This window comes from Onychomys torridus, chromosome 5 (assembly GCF_903995425.1).
Source record: "Onychomys torridus chromosome 5, mOncTor1.1, whole genome shotgun sequence".
Lineage (NCBI taxonomy): Eukaryota > Metazoa > Chordata > Mammalia > Rodentia > Cricetidae > Onychomys > Onychomys torridus.
This window is the reverse complement of record NC_050447.1, coordinates 9029696-9049028: the sequence shown is the minus strand read 5'-3', so window position 1 is coordinate 9049028 and position 19333 is coordinate 9029696. Positions and strand designations below refer to the sequence as shown.

Sequence of the window (19333 nt, the reverse complement as noted above, 5' to 3'; positions counted from 1 at the left end):
AGGTCAGACTGCAGCTTACTGCTGCTTGCTTATGGGGGCACCTGACTGAGTGTGTTCTGTCCTCAACAGTCTATAGTGTTTTACAAGCAGCTATGCTCACTTCCACTACTTAGGGTGATATAAGTACACCAACATTTCTACAATCTTAAACACTTGTATTGGCCCCAGACATTATTAGACTAGGTGACAGTATAGCATTCATAAGAACCCTGACAGAAAGCCATTCATAAAAATATGATTCCAAAACACAATATTTGGCATCACTGAGTTACAGAAAATCCTGAGTTTATTTCAGATTATAAATATGGACCTGATTAATGGGATGCTTGATAGGAATATTGCTATGGATTCAACTATAAATTAAATATGACAGTTGATTTCCTTATGTTAACATAAATACATTTATTTTAATATGGAAAAGAAAATGTACTCTAGCTTAGGAAAGATTAGATTTTTTTAAATGAAATCAGGCTTATGAATCATTTTAAACTTTATATTTACTGGCTCTATATGAACCACATTTCCACATACAAACTCGGTGCCTTGTAATATGCCATGTATATATTCATGACCTAATGTTTAAGTCAGGTTAAAATACACATTCTCTTAAACCTTAATTATTTCCCCCATGGTCAAAACTTCCACATTTTTAGCTTTTAGAAATGAACAGTGTGCACCATTGTTTTCCATAGTCACCCTTCTCAGGAGGGGCACACGGGAACTTCTTATTCCTAGAATAAACATTAATTTATGGATATAACCTGAAGCAGAAATCAGTTGGGTAATTTGAATGCTGAAATATAATCCAATTTGAAGTGATAGTTTAGACTATTTCAATAAGAACAGTTTTGTTAGTTGTGTACCCCACTAGAATAGATTAGAATTTAAAGTATGATAAGATCAATTTTTAAACACTTTATTTGACTAGGAATAGCCAGATTTGGCTCCAAACCCACCAATATATAATTCTGGAATTAAACCCCAATGTTGTAGAGAATAGTGTAATTACTAGAGCCACAAAATCTGGGACAGCCTAATAGTTTGGTTAGATGATGCACTTTCATATTCTGGACAAACTAATCTTGGGATCCCAGCTGCTGGAAGCATCTGCTCTAGCAGGGTACAGAGAGAAATGCAATATGTCATCTTCACTGGCTGAGAGATGAAGGATGCTGTACTAGTCAATTTCCTGGCATAGATTGTCATAAAATCCCAAATAGTTTATTGGGGTTTAATTGTTTACTAACTTTTCAAGAAAATATACCTGTAGAGCATCCGATCATTTAATAACTAAAGTTTAGCAAATAACAGTCAATTTTTAGGTATCACTCATTTCATTTTATCCTCCATCATATCTACTTGGTAAGTATCATCAACATTCATGTAATCAGTCTTTCTCCATCAAGCCATTTGAAACTAAAACAGCCTTAGAAAAATGTAGAGTTACCAGAGACTCTCTTTTATGTCTACAAAGGAAAAGTTGTTAGATGCATAAAAATGGAGTCAAGAAGAATTTACTAAGATGTGTGGTGATATATTGTGTGCCCTAACAAAATTTGCCTGAAGATCAGAGAACAGAACAAGCCACAAGATTAAACATAGAGGTGGCACACACTTGTAATCCTAGCACTCAGGAGGTGGAGATCCATCTGGATCTCTGTGGGTTCAAAGTGACCCTGGACTACATGAGATTGGCTCAGTCTAGGAGAGAAACAGAGCCAGGCAGTGGTGGCACACTCCTTTAATCCCAGTACTGGGAAGCACACAAGCCTTTAATTCCAGGAAGTGATGGCTGGGCAGAGAAAGGTATATAAGGCATGAGGAGATAGAAACTAAAGGCTTTTCGACCAAGGAAGCACTTTCTGCTAGTGGCCTTTTGGCTAGGTTCTTTCAGCTGAAGGCTTTTGGCTGAGAGGACATCTTTCAGCTGAGGACTCAGAGACATTCGAACAGAGGATTCATTGAATTTGCAAGGTGAGACATGGCAGTGGCTTGTTCCTTTGTCTCTCTGATCTTTTAGCATTTACCCCAATATCTGGCTCCAGGCTTTATTATTAAAAGACCTTTTAAAATTGGAGCAACAAAGATGTATTCACTTCCCATCTGTTTATTGGAAGAAATGGTAGGCTTCACACTAAGCATTGTTACCGTGAATGAGTGGGAGCTAAGAGACATGAGTGGTATTTCCAGCAAAGGGACCAGATAACTGCACATTCCAATCCAAGTCAGCTAAAGTCACCAGACGACATCTTCATATGTCACCAAAACCTGATTACATTCATTTGAACATGGAATTACTTTCAGAATTTGACTATGTTGGTCATCAATACTGATATTTTTCTAACAAAAAATTAAGAGCTGTAATAAGTCAAGCTTATGATCCAAATCATATACCAGTATTATATCTAAAGACATTCCAATTATCTACATTTTCTTCAGGTTTATTCCATTGGTCAGAGGTGAAGAATATTTTGAAAATAATATATTATATGGTTACTATGACTGCTAAATTATTTTAAGGATATTAAATCCCTTGGTGGAGGAATCTTTTTAGTGGAAAGTGATTGCTGAGAAAAATTTGTAAGAATGCTATATGACCTTTACAATAATGATTTATAAACAAGATAAAATATTTGGAGGAGAGAAAATTTACTGATTGGGCATTTCCTTCTAACTGCATTAAACTTGCATTAAACATGAACTATTTCTATGATTTCAAGAAAAAAAAATGACTTCCAGAGGAAATTCTTAAGATGTGCAGGGAGACACAGAAACACACAGACCTATTATGCTCAAGATGAAATATTGTTCAAATCTTAGATTGTCTTTTAACAAAAACCCTGAACCAGATATTGGAGTAAAAGCTGAAAGATCAGAGAAGCAGAATAGCCAGCCACTAGTTCTTACCTCTACAAACCCCTCAGCCTAAAGAGAGTGAGTTCCTGCTTCCTCACACCTTATATACCTTTCTCTGCCCTCCTGTATTACTTCCTGGGATTAAAGGCATGTGTGCTTCCCAAGCAAAGGCATGAGATCTCAAGTGCTAAGATTACAGGTGTGTGCCATCACTGCCTGATTTCTATGTCTAATCTAGTGGCTGATCCTCAGGCAAGGTTATTAGGGTACACAATATATCACCACAATGAAAACCAAAAGAAACATGGAAAACACTTTATCAACTGCAGAAATGATCAACAAGCCTTAACCCTTCCCAGAGAATGGCCTGTGATGAACAGGGAACTATGCCGACCATCAGCTGGTTCCTTAAGGATGGAAATCTTGACTACTGTTCCAAATGTTGCTAAAATTGCACCTAATCAGTTCTTAAGCTTTCTCCTTTCCCTTCTTCCATCTTCCCTATGTCCTTCTCTCAGCACAAGGCTCTCAACTAGTCCACCTCACCAAAACCCTTCATATGTCTCAGCTGAAGACAAGGTTTCTCTGCAGACTCCTCAGATGAGAAGTGAGTCTATTTTGTATTCTAGGGGGGCCTAGAGCTGTCCGTCTCCACCTATACTTTCCAAATGGTTATTTCCATTATAGCTAAGGTAAAATATCATCAACTAAAAAAACAAGTAAAATGAATAATAATCATATATATTTGTGTGTTGTGTCCATAGCCACTACCTCTCTCCACAGAGGCCAAACATTCTGTTCCCTCTCTGGAATGGCTAACTTCTGTTCCCATGACCACCTCCACTCTGACCATCATACTCTTTTTTTTTAAAATGTTTTTGTTTTTGTTTTTGTTTTTTTGAAACAGGGTTTCTCTGTGTAGCTTTGGAGCCTGTCCTGGAACTCACTCTATAGCCCAGGCTGGCCTCGAACTCACAGAGATCCACCTGCCTCTGCCTCCCGAGTGCTAGGATTAAAGGCGTGCGCCACCACTGCCCATATACTCTTACACTATTCTCTCTAAGGCCACCTTATACAATAGCTACTTGTCTTTCTAGATTTCTGAATATGCTGTGGGCTCTAGGAGGCCCCAGGGTGTCATCAGGGGCTCCCAGTGTGCAGTGTAGTGAATCAGGCAGAATGGCAATTCAGACTGAAGAAAAAGGCTCTCTGTAAAACTTGCCACCATAAGACACTCCTGAATTCAAACTGGGTGGAATAAAATCCTATTACCAGAGGCTATCACAACAGTATCCCAGACTCTGCTTCAACATTTTATATCTGTTAAAATGTTTTATCTTCCCTAAGTCTCTGAACTTCAGGTGAGGACCAAACTTGGCTAATCTTTTTTCCATTTCAAATACCTACTGGACTGAAGACCTCAAAAATTATCTGTAGAACAAAAAATGAGGAAGAAAGAAGGGGGAGCACCAATTTTAAATAGTAGAAAAAGTAGGACTTTGTGGGCGGGATCACAAAGTAATAGAGGAAAATGATGAAAAGAAAGCACATATATTTCAAGATTTTTACTTGAATTTGGATAAAAATGGTAATTACTTCTCAAAAGTTTAATTTGTTTGGTTAATTAAGTGAAGTAATTTCTTTTATATGTCTACTCAAATTCTTTAAATTCACAATGCACACAATGCATATTTTATTATATGCATATATGCCTTACATATACCTATGTGCATCTGATTATTTATATATATCTGACTTGTTTATTTATGTATATATGTGATATATATTATGGATATTATGTATATATATTACACACACACACACACACATATATATATATATATATATATATATATAGAGAGAGAGAGAGAGAGAGAGAGAGAGAGAGAAAGAAAGAAAGAAAGAGAGAAAGAAAGATATCACAATTAGAGGTCTCTAGGGATAGATTTGGTTGCCATGATAAGACTATAAGCCACATATTTTAACCAAGAAGCACATATCAATACACTACCATTAAATCTGACTAGGCCTGTCCAGGCAGTAAAGCATCACCTACAGATAAACCTACATCCATCCTAAGAGCTAAGCAGAACAGATACAGTTTTCATTTTATAGCTGAGAAATTGAACTTCAGAGAGTTTAAGAGGTATGTACATCTTGGAGTGGTGAATGAATTGAGGAAGGTGAAGTTAAATTGAAGAAATATCTAACTTGATCTTTGAAATGCTGTTTTGTGGGAAACACAAACTGCATCAGCAACAGCAACACTTACTCAGCACACACCTTGTGAAGCCTTTAGGTGGGTTTCCTGTGGTCGAAATTTCATCAAAAGAAAGATCAGTTGCTATCTCATAGGCCCTCAAACACTGTTTTAGAGACCTGGACCTCTCAAACACCATATCCTAAGTACTCTTAAATTCCAGGCTAACAAGAAAAGAATTGTTAACTAAAAATTTAACATGTAGTTCAGCTATCACACTTCCTTTGTTGTGTCTGTGACTCAACAAAGGGGTACCAGTATGCACACGCACGTGTGTGAACACACACATGTCATATGCATGTGTGTGAACACAATCATATAACTATACATATACCACAGAGGCACCTGATGATCAATAGCACACTGTTCTTCCTACCTCTACCCCCTTCCTATTCCTCCCATCCTCTTCCTCTCCACTAGAGTTCCTTTCACACTTTTGTTTCCTGTGTTAATTTTCCTTCTTCAGTAATTATGCATGTGCATACATAGAGAATATGATGTTGGAGCCCTGCAACCAGTATCTATTTAATCACAGAATCATCAGACAGTGGGAATTAAGAAATCTTCATGTTCACTCTCATTTAAACATGAATAAGTTTCTTAGGATATGCATATGAGTAAACCCCTACCTAGCAAGAGTGGAAATACTTGTATTCTACTACAGCTGACATGACTTTTTTGGGGGATGGGGTGGTTCAAGACAGGATTTCTCCATGTATCCCTGGCTGTCCTGGAACTCACTCTGTAGACCAGGCTGGTCTCAAACTTGGAGTGCTGGAATGAAAGGCTTGTACCACCACTGCCCAGCTTATTCTCACTCTTCTCCTGAAAAAATTTTAAAATTTTAGTTTGGAAATGAATAAGGAAAGGCATTATAGGATTTTGCAGTTTTAGTAACTGAAGTCAAGACTTATTCTTGGTTGTACACATGATTTGTTTGATAACATACATATTTATAGCAAATAATTGTGATCAGGAATACAACTTTCACCTGCAACTTTCTCCTAAGGGAAAAGTGTGGGGTATCTATCCACAGCTGTGTTTGTGACTGGTTTCCAAAGTATTTTTTGTGAGAAGTGGAGTTTCTTCTTATGCTTGCTGTCTTCTTAGGCTGAACCATGAGAGCAAAGGCAGTGAGAAGACTTACCCACTCTTCTTCATCATAGTCAGAATGATGTGGGATGGAGTCCTGCCTGCTCAGCTGAGGGAGCTCATCCTGCCGACAAGTCTCCTCTGTGCTCTCCTTGGGAGACGGTGGTTTCTTAAGGATGCCTCCTGGCCTTGCCGTGTAGAGAGCTAAAAGAGCACTCCTGACCAGCTGGTCCTTGAAGGCATGTACAAAAATCTCAGTCTGGAAAGAAATTGATGAGGATTAGAAACCCATGGTAGGCATCTCTGTACAGAGCTGTGAAAAGGTCAATTGCAGATGTGTTGGTACTTAAGTGGCATGTGTGGGGAAAAGCACAGGCACCAAGGAGGGAGAGTGATTCATACCAATCAATGGGAAACAGGGTGGTTTTGGGATCCTGCCAAGGATTGGAGTCCTCCTGTTTTAAAGTAAACGCTGAGGTTTTAAATGCACTATAAACACCATCTGTCTCCTCAACTGCTTCTCTTTGAGCTCCAAAGTCTTTGGAGACAGATTTCACTGGGGATAATCATTTCAACAACTACCTGCTGTACCTCTCACACAATCTCAAACAGCCCCCAAGAAAGCCTGATCATGCTATGTCTATTTTATATTTAAAGCAGGAGTAAAGGCCACAGGGGGAAAAGCTGCATTACAAAAAAAAACCATTCAGATTGTTTTCATGCCATGGAATGATCTCAACAGAAGAGACAAAAGATCAGCCTTCCCTATGAAAATATTTGCTATTTTATAATTTATTATCATCCCCCAAACTGTCTCCTTCACCACATTATGGCAGTAAAGCAGTGTTAATGAGGTTAGGGTGAAACTTGGCATGGAAGATTTTACAATCTAGAGGTAAATACCTTGTAAGTGCTAGAATAATGACAGTTTACCAACACTGAAGAGTTTTACAGCTGTACTTTGCAATTTCCTGATAAAACGTTTAATAGCTTCACACTGTAATAGACTGAAGGACGCAGTAATTGATTTTCTTTAATATAGTAAACTTAACATGTCTATGACCTAACTGTGTTCAAAGACTAGAGATAAACCAACACTGACCAATATGGTTCATAGTCGGTAGTCAGGAAGAGCCCCTTTACCCAAGGGTTATGTTTTGAGGGTTATCTATTAATGTAGCAACCTCAGATAATTCTAATTTCATTATTGCTACATTACAAAGTAGTTGTTTCTTAATCTGCTCTCAAAATGTAACCAACAGGGCCTTGGCTAACTCAAGCTTAGTAACTTTTCTCTGTATCTTTTAGTGAATGTCAGTAATTAAAGAGATTAATTCAGTTAATTCCTGTGCAAATAAGTACAAAATTGCTTATTATATCTCTGTATATTTTCTTTATTTCAATAGATCATAGCATTTTAGAGCTGAAACAGACCTTGTGGTTGACCCTTCATTAATCAGATATAAAACTGTATTAGCTATTTTTCTATTGCTATGATATGACACCATAACCAAGGCAACATACCGAAGAAAGAATTTATTTGGGGCTTACAGTTTCAGAAGGTGAGCCTATGATGGTCAGGGTGGAAGCATGGCAGCAGCCATGGCGCGAGAGAAGTAGCTGAGAACTCACATCTCAATATACAACCAAGTGACAGGAAGAATAACTGGGACAGACATGGGTTTCTGAAGTGCCAAAGCCTTCTCCCAGTGACACACCTCCTTCAACAAGGCCACACCTCTTCCAAACCCACCCCAAACAGACCCATCAACTGGGACCTAAGTATCAAATGTATGTGCTTAGGCAGGAAGTTCTCATTCAAATCAAGAGAGAGAGAGAGAGAGAGAGAGAGAGAGAGAGAGAGAGAGAGAGAAGAAGAAGAAGAAGAAGAAGAAGGAGGAGGAGGAGGAGGAGGAGAAGGAGAAATGTTAACACACTGCTCATTGCTCATTGTCAGCCCAAATAACGCTGACCATGAGTTATCTAACAAGCTCAGCTGTCCTTCCTTATTCACCCCAACCACCACTTGCAAGCAGTCTAGGTGTCTGGGCCCTTCTTCCCTCAATTTACATCCCCACACAGGTTGAAAATCTACATGTGTCAGAACTAAATTTCCCTACTACAAATTGCCCATGGAATTATTATTGATGTAAAAATTCATTGACTATTGTCAACTTTCAACAAATGTATTAGTTACTCTGTAAGAAAACAATAAATGTGAAAACACTAACAATTGGAAAATACTTTACACTTTAGAATAAATTATGAGAATTCAGGTAGCTCAGTGAGTATTCACTTATACAGTAAGTGTGAAAATGAAAATGGAAAATGCAGAACAAATAATAATGAAGAAATTAACTAGATAGTACTCCATCTAGTCAGTGTGCATAAAGAAAAATGGGTGAACATGCTATTTACATAATTTCTTATAGCCTGGATATACCCATTAGTGCTAATTTAATTATTAAAAAATGTTAATTTATTCCCTTTCAGGTTACCACACTTTTTATTTTTTGCTAGTTTCAATACATTCTTTTGATTTAGTGTTTGAACAACAACAAGGCTCCTCTGCATCCCTGCTACTACAGCTGCAATGCTTACACAATTACCATGTAGAGGCATGGCAATTCACACCGATTAGAGTCTTCTACAGTGCTTGGCTATTCACACTAACTAGAAATTTCTACAGTACTTGGCTGTTCACCCCAATGAGAACCTTCTTCATTACTTGGGATCACTTTTCTGCAATAATTACATAATAACTAACTACATAGAGGCATGGCTATTCACACTAACTAGAATCTTCTACTGTACTTGGGATCACTTTTTTTCCCCAAACATGTACACATAGAATCTTCACTCATTTATTTAAACCTCATTTGGAAGATAATGCAATAGTGTCTTGCAGACTCTTTTTACAACCAGGACTTCTTTTAGAGAGCTAAATACAAAATAATAATATTTTATACAAAAACCATAAGAGCTCAGCTTTTACTTTCTGTTTCTATGAAAAACTTCATCTGGATCATTGGAAGTTCTGTGGATCTTTTGAAACATGCAAGAGTCACATCTGATCAAAAAATATCTAAATATTCCATTTGCAAGATCTATGTGACTGGGGATAATGCCTTAGTGTTCTTGATAAGCATTACTCATTAAATAAGATGAGTAGAGGGTAGATGATTTATGATCAAAATGGTAGGTCCAGGAAATTATAAGTCACTTCATTCCAGTCTATTTGCATACTGCTATTCTTGCAACTGGACAACGTAAGTAAGACTGGGGAAGTAAAACTCATGAGATGTTATGGTCTTGTTTCTGAGTAAGTTATTGACTCTTGGGGAAACACTCTTCCTTTTTGACTCAGCTTACATTAAGTGAAAACAACAAAGCTGTCTCATTGTTGTCATAAGGGTAGGTCAAATAACTCATTTAAAATGTTGATTTAATTATGAAATAATAAACTCTGAACCTGAGAATGATCTATTTCATGTGTTTCAGAATTTTTAAAAATGAAAGAAAATGCTATCTTAAAAAGTGAAATATTTTACCCTTATGGCATGTTTTGAAATTTTTATTTCCATACAACTATTCTTCAAGGCAAAACACAAAATTATCTTAAAGCTTAAAACTACTAAAAATTACTTCTCTTGGGAATTCCTGAAGAAAATGTCCTAGGCTTCTGAATATTAATGACAGGAGAGTGGTTAGGATATGTTGTTCATTTAAGACTACTCTTTTTCATTAGAGAATGCAACAATCAGTAAAATCTATTCTTTTTAGAATGTCATTCTAAAATTGAAAATAAATTCAAGGCAATGAATTACAGTTGCAATCTAGTAATTTCACATGTCATATAGAAGTAACTGGTAGCATAAATAGGTAACAGTTATTTTAATAGTCATTTATACAGTAAGAAAATCTCCATTTATTTTTTATATTTGATATGCTTTATTTATTTCAAAAAGAAAATACTTTTATATTCCACCATTGTTATACTGATATTTTTCAAAATCCCTTAAGGGAAATTATACTGAGCAGCCAGGAAGTTACAGACACCCCAGGCATTTATGTATCATGTATTTGACCTTGAATAAACCATTTTTCAGTTTATACAAAATAGAACGTTCAGCCTGTGAAAGTCTTAGTTCACAATAAAGTGCAAACTTCTTTCTTCTATTTACAATCCTCTTTTTTGACTGAATTTGATGTAAGTTTTCATTTTGTGCCTCTTTATTCCCTGGTCATTCTCGGCACTGAAAGGGAAACTGGGAACATTAAATCACTTTCTCAAAAGCATTTTCCCCCTCTCTTGGTGATACAACATTCCCTCATAGTCTCAATTGACATCATTATACTCAGGTCTCTGAAACCTGTCTCCATGCACATTCTGAACAATCTTCAGCAACTTAAGGTCTTTGTAGGAAGAGTTCAGTGTCAATCTGAACTCAAAGTGGGATTTCGTTCTTGCTTTGTTTCTGTTCAGTTGTGTTCTAAGATATTTCACCTGATGACATCACTGCTTTTAGCAAACCACAATGAAAATTCCTGGAGTATTTTTCCTTCACTTCTTTATGTGGGATTGCTGACCAGTTTCTTCTAGCTAAACCCTCCCAGTAATGGTCTAAGATTTAGACCCTGTCTTTACACCCACAGTAAATCTCCTTTCTGCAATCCTGTAAACAACTTGCCACAGAACCTTTATGGGATGATTTACTTTTCAATGCTTTCTCTCTTTTTTCCCCCAGGATGTTAGTTAAAAGCCACAAATATTAAAATGTAAACTACAGAGTCTTAGCTCTGAATAATGGATCAGAATTTGTATGTTTAGCAAGGTCTCCCAGAAACATGACTGAAATAATGTGATGCCCAATATTGACCAGAAAGGCAAATATACATTCCCACTCTGCCTCTCTATTGCTATAGGGATGGCCCGGGCACAGCAGGGCACATGTGCAGACATCAGAAGACAAGTGGGAGTCTCAGCTGCCTTCTACTTGGTCTAAGATTGGTTCTCTCTGTTGTTTTCACTGTGTTCACCAGGATGTCAGGTCTGTGAACTTCAGGAGATCCTCTGGTCCACTTTCTACCTCACTATAGGATACTAGAATTCTATTTCTGTGTCTCTGTACCCTGCTTTACATGACTTCTGGGAACACAAAGGTAGATCTTCACACTTGCACAAGCCCTTTCCCTATGGAGCCATCCCCCCAGCCCAAAGAATAAACCACTGGACAAAGAACTACATAGCAGTTAGGTGCCTAGATATCAGAGCTATGTGAAGGAGGATTTTACTTCTCCATTTCTTCATCTACATGTTCCACATCTTGCTAACTGTTTCAATAGGTGGCTAGTGGAATCTTATTTGAATTTCTTAATTCAATAGGTGGTTAGTGGAATCTCATTTGAATTTCCTATTTCAATATGTGGTTAGTGGAATCTCATCTGCATTGCTCTGCTGAGAAACTCTGCATGCACTTACTTATCACTCACATATATTTTGTGGTGGAGTGCCTTTTTAACCTTTTTCCATTTTAATTTGGTTGCCGGTCTTACTAAGTTGCACGAGCACTTTATATATTCTGGTACAGGATCTTTATGAGACATATATTTTCCATATATTTTTGCCAGGTTCATGACTTGACTTTTCTAGTTTTTTGTTGTTGTTGTTGTTTTTAATTAAGTACTTATTTATTTACTTATTTGTTGTGTATTTGTGTGTATATGTGTATGTATGTAAGTATGTATGTACATATACATGTGTGTGAACACTTGCACCATGGGAACTTTTGGAGGTCAGAGGATGATGAGGGCCATGGGAGTATATAGGATGTGTCAACTAGTGTTTGACAAGTTGACCCACCAGACAGATACTCCCTGACAGGGAGCTTCACCTGGCAAAGCCATGGAGTTCCTGGCTATGGAAATTTTTTTCTGCCTGTGACTTTCTCACATCTCACCATTATACCTCCCTATAGGAAGAGCTGTAGGGTGCTTTCTACAGCCCTTTGGTAGTGTGTTTTACATCTCTGAGCACACATTTAGCTGTGGATTTCTGTTTAAGCTTTATAACTCTGATGAACAAAAATATTACCAGAATACTCTTCTTTACTGACACAGGAAAGTAATAGTGTTCTCAGTTTCAAAGACAGCCTTTTACACATTTTGCAAAGACCTTAGAATTAGCCCAAAACAGACTAAGCTGCCTCTACAGAAAATACACAAAACTAACTCCCAGGTGTTGTTTATTGCTAAATCAAGGCCAGGCTGTTTACATCAAGACATAGTCCTTGCAGTAGCTCCCTTTCTGCATGTACTCTGACTGCTCAAGGTTCAGCCAGTTGTTTACTGTCTGGGACCCCTCACCAACTTAAGAGCTATGTGCATGGGTCAATGGGACATTGCTAGCCTAAGAGAAAGTCTGCGACTTATCTTGTGTTTTGAGAATGGGTAGCGCCCTGAAAATGTAACATAATGGTCCAGAGTTTGACTGTGAGGCAACAGTGTTAGTGTGAAGAGAGATGGCTGCATAGAGCTAGCTATGTGAGAGCTGCTGCAGAATGTGTGTGTGTGTGTGTGTGTGTGTGTGTGTGTGTGTGTGTGTGTGTGCCCGCTGAGTGAGAGACGAAGAAGAAGAAGCATGAGAGAAGTGTGAAGGAGGGAATGGAAAGAGTGAGTGAATCTTCTAGAAGAAGTATGCATGTGAGTGACTGTGAGAGCGAGCTGTGGGAAAGAGCTGCTGCTACATAGAGGAGTTGTGCCCAGGAACTCTGGAGAGAGAGAGCTATGTAGATGAGATATTCAGTGGTGGCTGGGTGGAGATTTGTACTGTGTGGAGGCAAGACAGATGAAGCTGTATAGAAAAGGGATGAGGAAGAGAAATGTATGTAAAGGATAGACGTGTAGCCATGTGAAAAGTGTATGCATGTGAAGATATGGAGATATGCAGCAGTGTGGAGACAGAAAGAGTCAGAGACCATTCTTAAGATGAAGTAAAAGAGAAAGTTATCATCAGAAAGCATGTGTTTTTCTTTATTTCATTAGTCATAGATTAAAACTTGTTCCTAATTACCCTCAGATAAAGAAGCTTCCTACCCCTAGCTACTCTGAGGCATTCCTTTTATTTCCCTGAGTGAGTTGTGGCAGCTGGTCTCTGACAGTCTGTGTTAAGAAGACAATGTGCAGTATTTATCTTTCCTATTACCATTTGAGTCCCGAGCTCGAACTTAGAATTACCAGGCCTGGCCACAGGTGTCTTAATCTTTGGTGCCATCTGACCTTTTTGCTTTCACCTCTTCTTTACTTTTTATTACATACATGTGTCTGTCTATCTGTCTGTCTGTCGGTCTGTCTGGTGTGGATTTGTGCACACGAGTGCAGTTTCATTGAGGCCCAAGAGGGCGTCAGATAGCCTGAATCTGGAGTTTGAGGACATGGCATGCAGCCAGATGCAGGTGTTGAACACCGAACCACGGTCCTCTGGTAGAGTAGCTGGTTTGCTCAGCTGCTGAGCCACCTCTCCAGACCCCACCTTTTACTTCCTTAATAATGTCTTCTCAAACATGAAACATTTATATTTTTGTCATTATACTTTTAAAATCCTGTTTCTCATATTTACAATAATGTACAGTAAATAGTATTTTCATCATTAATCTATCTGTTCAATATTTTTATTTGGGGGACTGAATATGGTCAAAATACATCTTATAACATCAAAGAATTAGTAAACATTATTTATTTATATAGACAAAGAATGTTATTTTAATAAAGTTATCTGTGTATCATTTGCTTGTGGAGCCAGAAGTGGGCATGAGGTGCCCTAGAAGAAGCTATAGATAGCTGTGAGCTACCATGTGGGTGCTGGAAACCAAAGCCAGGTCCTCTGCAAAAGCAATTAGAGCTCCTAACCACTGAATCATCTCTCCAGCAACTTTCAATACAAACTTGGTGTTTGTTTTTGTATTGGCATATAGTTTGATTTTATATTATCAGTTTCTGGATTTTTATTGTATTCTTTTAAAGACTGTGTTGTTCTGAGTCAATGTTAGCTTACTTGAAATAAATGAGACCCTCTCAAGCCTTGTTTTAAAGTCTTATTCATATGGATTAACCACAAACCAATAATTTAGTTTTCTTTTAGCTGTACTATCAGATCCAGATTTTCTGAGGACTCTACTCAGAAAACACTGAGTAAGTCTTTTCCCTTTGTTGTGTGAATATAAAATGTTCATAGCACTGTTTGAGAACAGAAAAATTCTATTGGCTAATGTCTGGTGTTTCTCTCCCTGGACAAGCATAGTTTATTCATAAGCACCCATAGGTCAGACAAATCTTAAACACGCTCACTTACTGAGCTTCAGAGTTCTATGTTAAGTCCCATCTTCCTTAAACTGGCCTGTGTGAATTGAGCTAACTCAGAATTCCCAAAGTCTCCTTCCTGTCTTTTCTTTGAGAAATACAGTTCAGATCCTCTTTCCTGTACTACAGCCTTAGGAAGTAAGCTGGGCATGCACAAGGATCACGCCTCATGCTCTACTTTTGAAAGCCTGGAGCCCATTTGCCCAGTGTCCCTCTTGAGGAGGAGTATCTACGTATCTACATCACATGCAATGTCTTCTGACACCAGGCACTTCATATGCAAGTCAAATCCTTAATATCATCTTTGATATTGTTTTCTTTACTCCAGTTTACCAATAAACACAATTCTTCACTGTATAACATGTCAGTAATTAATATTTACAATTTGACAGGGACTGTGGAAAGCAGAAAGTAAATTCAAACCCTGAAGTTTCAACTGAATTTAAGGAAGTAATTCTGGAGTTCTGTTTTGCCCTCCACATATGCTTTTACCAGCCATCAACAACTGCCCCCTTCCCCTTCCCTTCTTCCTTTCAATTTGGGGAGGAGACAGACCTTGGGATGGTTGAAGTGACTTAGGAGTGAGAAACTCCCTCTTAGGACCAAAGTATCAACACAGTGTTCTCTTCAATACATCACTTTAACTTCTGAAAGACCAGGCTGCTGTTATAGAAAGAAAGTAAAGGAGATCTTGATTTTCAGAATGAAACACTTTCCATCTTCTTTTGAACATAATAGGGTGTATAGTTCTCTATGGCTGAAGAGATGCTAGTACTAGATTCCTTCTGTACACTGTGAGTTTAGCCTCTAAGGTTGGCATTATAGTTTCTTAAACATTCCAGATACAAATCTGAGGTTGTAAAAGTTAACAGCCACATCTATATAGACTTTCTCTTATAGCATCAAGTATAGTACCATGCACTATTAAGTGCTCAATGGTGCTTTTTGCTGAGGAGAACAAAAATGACTTTTTATGGAGTGGAGGGAGAGATGGACATTTGAAAGCCAATGTCATTAATATTCTGATCAATGGGTTATCTATATACTATCTATATTTTCCTTACTTTTTAGTTGGAATTTATTTACATTAAATAATTTTCTTGTCAAAGATCTTATCTGTATTTTAAGGAAAAGAAAACTACAATTTTAACTTATTCTGATATTGGCCATTCATATCATTTGTGAAAATTCTGACTTTCATGTGAAATTTTACCTTTTAAAAAATTATTTAGCTAAATTCAGAGTTTTCTGTATGTTAGATTAGTATGTGATTAAACCATATCTTCAATATTTTTATGAACTAGTAAGTTCATAAATACTAATAAATATATACTAATAAGTTATTACAAAGAACAACTGCCCATCAGAAGATATACTAAGACAAGGGCTAGAGATTTAGCTCAGTTTGTTTGACTGGCATGTGTGAGACCCTAGGTCTAATCCCCCATACCACAAACAGAGCTATAAGAAATTTTAAATCATAATGCAATTTAACTGACTTTGTGTAGCGTAGGACAAAAATACACAGTAATTATTCATTATTATAAAATTTCCTTTATTCTCTCCATCACACATGGACACATCCTTAGTCCACTAGATTATGCATATATTCAAAGATATTATACAGTGGTATGAGCTCAAAGAAGCTTCAGCTACAGATACAACTTTTATGGGTGCTAACATTGTTTAACATTTCATTGCCCTAGTTTATAATGAGAAAACTAACAACTTGATGGGATTATCAATAGCAAATATTGGAAATGATAATAGCTACCTCACACAGTTGTTAAAGTTGGGAATCTCACTGTAGAGAAGTCTTCCATTGATCCTGAGGCAAACATCACTCTTCCCTGTCATCATCATTACTAATACAACCATTACCATCAATGGTCTGGAATCTCTTGTAGAGAACAAAGGTTTTCTTATTCATATTCTACTCTGTGCCCCTTGGTTTGGGCACAGGGACAAGAAAATAGTATGAATTCAGAAATATCACACACACACACACACACACACACACACACACACACACACACACATGCTTTTATGAATTGTTTGGTCTTGTACTTAGAAGAGGACACATTCCCACAGCATGGTTTTCAGTAGCAGCAGAGATGGCATGAACTGCTTTTGAATCAACAAATATCAACTCCTCTATCTGAATATGCTATGCATTCAGTTGAGATCCCCTCTTGCTATAGCTTGAGTTATGGACATGGATAGTGCCTATCGCTATGATCTCTGGGTGCCAATGCTTGCCTAAGAACAGAAACACTACCTCAGCTCTAGACTCAAAGACTTCTTTTAGCATCAGTGTGCACTGTCCTTAGCTTGCCTCAGACAACTGAGTTTACTTTACAGAGCTCTCCTCTACTATGTGCAGATACTCAGTGCTGAGGACACAGGCAAGCATGAGCACAGGCAGATGCTAATGTTTCCTATGTAATGTAGCATGAATTTCTAGGGCAGAAATATTAAGAAATATTATCCCCCAATGTATTAGTTTAGAATCAATGAAACAGTGACATGTCAAGCAGATGCTACAAAATTGCATATAGGTAGGATGATCAGATCTTGAGACCAAACACACATGAGGAGCAAATACAAAGTTGTCCTCTATTGGATTTGTGGAAAATGGATAGATTTTAGCTGTCCTTACCTCACAGGCAACAAAAAATAAGAGCTATGAAATTACAAAAAAAAAAAAAAAAAAAAAAAAAAAAAAAAAAGCTAATTTGCTTCATCCTAGTGACCTTTGAACTCTAAGATTATGTTTATGCCTTAAATAACACTAAATTTATTATAAAAGTGAATACTATCTCAGAGCGTGGTGGCACATGCCTTTAATCCCAGCACTCAGGAGAGGCAGGAGGGTTTCTGAGTTTGAGGCCAGCCTGGTCTACAGAGTGAGCTACAGGTCAGCCAGGGCTACACAGAGAAACCCTGCCCCAAAAGGGAAGAGGGTACTACCAATGAGGTAACTTTTATTCTCTAATCCACAAAATTGTAAGAAATTCTGGAACATAAAGTATGCCAGCATAATATTGGATTACACTGAGATTTATGATATCTCTAAAACAACTGTCATTCATGCTCAACTCAGGGACTAAGCCTGAATCCATCTTTCAAAGACCATGTGGAACTGTTAACTTTCAAAACTCTTTGAAATTCCAGACATGAATTCTTAAAAGGATGTGTGGCTTACAAACTTAACTTTAAAAATATCCTGTTAGTTTCTAGGGTGGAGAGATTTATCAGTGGATAAAGCCTGTCTATTCAACAGAAAACCTGAGAAAAATTTGGAGCAATTGTGGATTAAAGGAGGCGATAATACTCCGCCCATCCCTGTAGTGAGCTGCACATCATCTGTGAAATGACACACCCCTGCCCAGTGCACAGGAAGAACATAAATACCACTCTGCAGATGCACTACTTCCTAAAACTTTCTGCTTAGGTGAACTCAGAAAAACTTCCTCTCCTCCACCCACCCACCCCAAGAGAGATGAATCAAAGTGAGATTACATTATTTCACTGTACATAATCACCTTTGGGGTTTTCTCCCTACCCACCCAGTCCTAAAGGAGTTTTCCAAGTAAAAAACAATTTAAAAGCATCATTTAAAATATGTAAAACACTCACTTTACATAAATTTATCTGGGCTTGATTTGATTACTAGGAATGACTCAGACTTTACTACTTGATGGTTTTTTTACTTTATCAGGTTTTTATAGACCTTTCCTCTGTGAAACAAAGGAAATACTCATCCAACAACTGTGAAGATTAAATAAAATAGCACAAGGACTGGAGTCCCTTCCTTCCTTGACACAAAGCAGGTACTGGTAAAATCTGGCAAGCAGTTCTCTCCTTTGTAAGGTAGACAAATCGGTTGTAGCATGGAAAGCCACTGGGTTGAAATGAGAGAGATTGTGTCGAGTTCTTTTTCTTTTTAAATTTATTAGAAAAGTCATTTGATCTTTTTGAACAAAAATCGACTATTTTTTCAATTAATGTGGATTTTAGTTTTCTCCTAGAAGTAAAATGTTCATAGAATTTTATAATTTAATGTAAAATTTCAAGTACAGCATTCTTAGTAGCAGTGGACATAGATGAATAAAAATCACAGAAATGCATGATATCCAGGCTCTACAAATGCTGTCTTCAGAAAGGCAAAGAACCCCAATGTTGATTTATTCTAGAATTATTAGAAGTGTTTTCTTTGGTCAGGTTCTTCACTGTGTATTTATTAGAAATGTCTTTTAACAGGATACAAAAAGTGTGGACACATAGGTGACAGATCTCAGTAGTATTAAACTCTGGGACACTTCGTTTCTTATTTAAGATCTTGCTCTGATTGGCCCATTTTCACCTCAGTTCTATCTATAGAGTTTGCTACTATACATATGCCCCAGGCCTGACCACTTTTAATTACTGTAGATATGGATAAAGTCAATCTTGGAAAAACCACAGCTTGGCTTCTATCATATTTTTTGTAGTATTGATAATCTTTTCCTGTTTGATAATGCTGCAGAAGACAAAGGGAGATGGAGGGATTGTCCCTTGCCACTAATGGGATCTACATTAAGGCTCTGCTTCCAATCAAATAATCTTCCCATTGTAATGCACAACTACATATGCATAAAATTATGTGATTATCAGAGGAAAATAATTTTCAAAAACTAATTCAATTCACTTACTCAAACCATAAACCAAAAGAAGGAATAAAAGTAGCAATAAAAGAGGAACTATATACCAGGCAATAACAGGTTT

The 19333-nt window shown here is 37.4% G+C and overlaps 1 protein-coding gene across 6 annotated transcripts in view; it reads right to left on the bottom strand.

The window, feature by feature from the left end:
- The window catches only part of Inpp4b (inositol polyphosphate-4-phosphatase type II B), a 739919-nt gene that overhangs the window by 111847 nt on the left and 608739 nt on the right, over positions 1 to 19333 (bottom strand). For all 6 annotated transcript variants that reach the window (XM_036187401.1, XM_036187404.1, XM_036187402.1 and 3 more), the window contains one exon: positions 6264 to 6467. In XM_036187401.1, the coding sequence (XP_036043294.1) occupies positions 6264 to 6467 (204 nt within the window). The remainder of the gene's footprint in view (positions 1 to 6263; positions 6468 to 19333) is intronic.